Source organism: Scylla paramamosain, chromosome 14 (genome assembly GCF_035594125.1).
Source record: "Scylla paramamosain isolate STU-SP2022 chromosome 14, ASM3559412v1, whole genome shotgun sequence".
In the NCBI taxonomy this organism is placed as follows: Eukaryota; Metazoa; Arthropoda; class Malacostraca; order Decapoda; family Portunidae; genus Scylla; species Scylla paramamosain.
This window is the reverse complement of record NC_087164.1, coordinates 10,173,728-10,177,422: the sequence shown is the minus strand read 5'-3', so window position 1 is coordinate 10,177,422 and position 3,695 is coordinate 10,173,728. Positions and strand designations below refer to the sequence as shown.

The 3,695-nt window shown below is 41.7% G+C and overlaps 1 protein-coding gene across 2 annotated transcripts in view; it reads left to right on the top strand.

Annotated features, from left to right (window-relative positions):
- Positions 1–3,417, top strand: part of LOC135106834 (arylsulfatase H-like) — a 10,865-nt gene extending 7,448 nt beyond the window's left edge. For both annotated transcript variants that reach the window (XM_064016192.1, XM_064016191.1), the window contains 5 exons: positions 27–202; positions 792–976; positions 1,294–1,411; positions 1,843–2,038; positions 2,622–3,417. In XM_064016192.1, coding sequence (XP_063872262.1) covers positions 27–202; positions 792–976; positions 1,294–1,411; positions 1,843–2,038; positions 2,622–2,760 — 814 coding nt within the window. In that variant the 3' untranslated portion in view covers positions 2,761–3,417. The remainder of the gene's footprint in view (positions 1–26; positions 203–791; positions 977–1,293; positions 1,412–1,842; positions 2,039–2,621) is intronic.
- Positions 3,418–3,695: the final 278 nt, after the last annotated feature.

Here is a 3,695-nt window from a genome sequence, read left to right as displayed (position 1 = left end):
GACGTCAAGGCGCTGCAATATCTCAGGTACGGGGACAACGTGGAGGAGATGGACGAGGGCGTGGGCAGCCTGCTGGACACCCTCACACAGCTGGGTCTGGAGAATAACACTGTCGTCTACTTTGCCTCAGACCACGGCGGCCACCTCGAAGTGACAGACGACGACGGCCAGCGCATCGGCGGTCACAACGGACGCTTCAAAGGTCAGTGCAGGACATCAGGGAGTAGAGTTGGAAAGAAGAACTGGACGGTAATATGTACTGCTCCTTGGTTTTCTTATTAAAGTGACTTAGCATTAAGACGCTTCCATTGCGATGATTTTGTTAACTGTTATGAATGAATATATATATATATATATATATATATATATATATATATATATATATATATATATATATATATATATATATATATATATATATATATATATATATATATATATATATATATATATATATATATATATATATATATATATATATATATATATATATATATATATATATATATATATATATATATATATATATATATATATATATATATATATTGATTCGTTTCATCATAACTTTTTTATAAAGTCAAGAAAAAATAATGAACAGATATGACTGATTCTCAAACATCAAATGGACATGAATTCCAAACTCAACGTACATAACCTGAACTTACTATTTTTATTTCTTTATTCATACATGCATAGAAATATGGAGGACTAAAGCTAACCAAGTAAAATACTGTGTTTTAACTCAACCTAACGCTGTTTAATTTTTTTTTTCGTGCATCCGTCTTCAGGCGGAAAACGGCAAGGGGGGTCAGAGGGCGGCATCCGCGTGCCGGGCATCTTTCGGTGGTCAGGTCACCTTCCCTGCGGCGTGACCCAACACTCGCCCACCTCCATGATGGACGTCCTGCCCACGCTCCTGTCCCTGGCCGGCTTGCCGCCCCTGCACACCCTCGTGCCCCGCGCCTCCCACAAGGTGAGCCGCGTCAAGCTGTGAGTCACCGTCCCGCCGCGTGGGAGAGTAAATTAGTAGCTGCAAGACGGTGCGTGGCTCAGGAAGTGCATTCACTGGCCACTGTTGTTGTTGTTGTTGTTGTTGTTGTTGTTGTTGTTGCTATTATTGTTGGTGTTGTTTTTGTTGTTGTCGTCGTCGTTTTTTGCTATGAATGAGCAGAATAACATGTATTTTTCCATGTATCTATCCACTGGCACAATAACACACACACACACACACACACACACACACACACACACACACACACAGGATCTGTTCATCGCGCCTTCCCCCCATAGGAGCTGGACGGCACCGACATTTCCGAGATTCTGCAGGGCGGTGCGGCGGAGAGCCAGGAAGGACGGGTGTTCCTCCACCACTGCGACTCTGCCATCCATGCGGTCAGGCTTGTCACGGGTAGGGATTGAATTCTATTACTTTCTCATATTGCAATAACATCACTTCAAAGGTGAGTTCGTTAGAAAATTGCATGCAGATAGTTAACTTAGCTGCACACAGGCTAACAGAGAAGAGAAATTATTGTTCAGTCGGTAATATGTAAAGGAAGAATTGCAGCCCAATGCATAACTTATTCATTTTTTAAAAAGTAATAATTAAGCGGCCCTTTTTATATATTATTTTATTCTATCATATTTACTTATTTATCATATTTTATTTTTCAGCCTTGGCCAGTCTGCCTTACAAATAAAAAAAGAAAAAAAATAAATAAGTTTGTACTCAGACTTAGTTCACGTAATGAAAAACACTATAAACTATGGCAGAAACATGAATCGCATCTCACGGAAAAAAAACACGTGTTGATCTGAAAGCATCCTTGTACCGCGCAGGTGACCACGTGTACAAGATGCACCTGGCGCGGCCCAAGTGGTTCCCGGGCAGCACGCAGTGTGGCTGGGGGCGCGGCGTGATTTGTAGCTGCTCCGGGTATGGCCTCGTGACTGACCTGAGTTCAAGACCTGAACTGTATGACTTGAACAAGGATCCTTACGAGGACAAGCAACCCATCAGCCCTGAGTCAGAGGAGTAAGTGGCAATGCGTTGATGGCCTTAGTGTTACGGTTCGTGTTTTTTGTCTTAGCGTCACATGAGTTCGTTTATTGCCGCGCTTTCAGTAACCAATCAACCGATCATCACATTTTGTCCCTTCTTGACCTCCCCGCAAACCTGCGTCGCCTTTTCGTGACAGTTTGTCTTGTGTTTGTTCATTGTTCTTCCTTCATCATACAGAAGAGGATGTGATTTTCGTTTCGATCTCATTAAAGCGTCAGGGTAAAATGTATCACGATTTTTTTTTTCATGCGCTTAATGTCATTATACATGCATTATTTATTTCTATTATTCTTTTTTATTCATAGGAACGGTGTGCTATTTTTTTCAATTACATCCCTCTTTGAGATGTCCTAAGCTTTGTACTCATATACTCTCCTTCACTTTTCTGCACCATCAAGCGCAACAATAATATCTTATACCAATGTTAAACAACGAATTTGGTATGTTTATGAAAGGAAACAACCCTGATTGAGAGAGTTAATGAATGGGATGTGCAACTTTACATGACTGAGAGGCGCCGCCATGATCTAATGAAAGGAATGCTGTCCGCTTTCAGATACAAGGTAGTGGTCAAGCAGATGAGGGAATACTTGGAGCAGTGGAAGGCGAGGGTGAAGTACCCGCCCTCGCAACTCTCCACCCTGGCCAACATCATCTGGCGGCCGTGGTACCAACCTGTGTGTCACAACTGCTGAGGTCACCGGGCGTGAAACCTTGTTTTCATGTCACCTCGAGGCACAAGGAATGACGGGAGGACGGAAAAACGAAACAGAAAGGAATACAAGCAGAAAAAATGAAGAGGAAGAGGAGAAGGTGACCAGCGGCACGTCAAGGATTTCGATGAGGTGTTTTCTCAGGTACATACAGTAGATACATCTGATAACCTCGCTCTGAGACCAAAGGAACACCAGTTTTGAGTAACAACAATTCTGTGTAACAATAAAAGTAAACGTCACAACAAATATCTTTCACCTTAGTTTCTTCTTCTTCTTCAAAAAAAAAAAAAAAAAAAAAAAAAAAATCATCAATACCAATTACGTGTTTATCAGTAGATATTACATCTAAAATTGTACCTTATAATCATTGCATCGTGTTACAGTTCTTAAATTCTAACGAAAAAAGAAAAAAAAATATTTACACTGCATGCATACAAGTGTCACCGGAGCTGTCGCGATGCTGGTCCTCGTACAACAGTCACTTTTCCCTCGCCTTCCTCCTGAAGACGTAACTTTGGCTTTGTGTCGCTGCCTCTGTTTATAGCGAACCTGTGTGTTATGAAGCGTTGCCGAATCGCTGAATAACATCAAAGTCAAACGCAATTACATGTTGACTAATGAATAAACTCACCAATATCATAAACCTCTATGATTCCACTCCAGCACTCTTTGGGCGGGTCGTCAGTTCTACGTCACCCCAGCATAGCCTCTTTATTCACTAAACCACTGCTGTGTCGTCAGAGGAAAGCAGCGGATGCGTCAGCAATGTAATCCAGTCTCGTTCTTTCGTCCAAGCTTCGTACATTCTTTGGAGCGGAACTCTATAGAAATAATGGAAAAGAAAAGTTAAGATGTCTATTAACGCTTGTTTTGCGGGGGATCTCACTGGCTACAATTGGCAAGAAGCACAAATG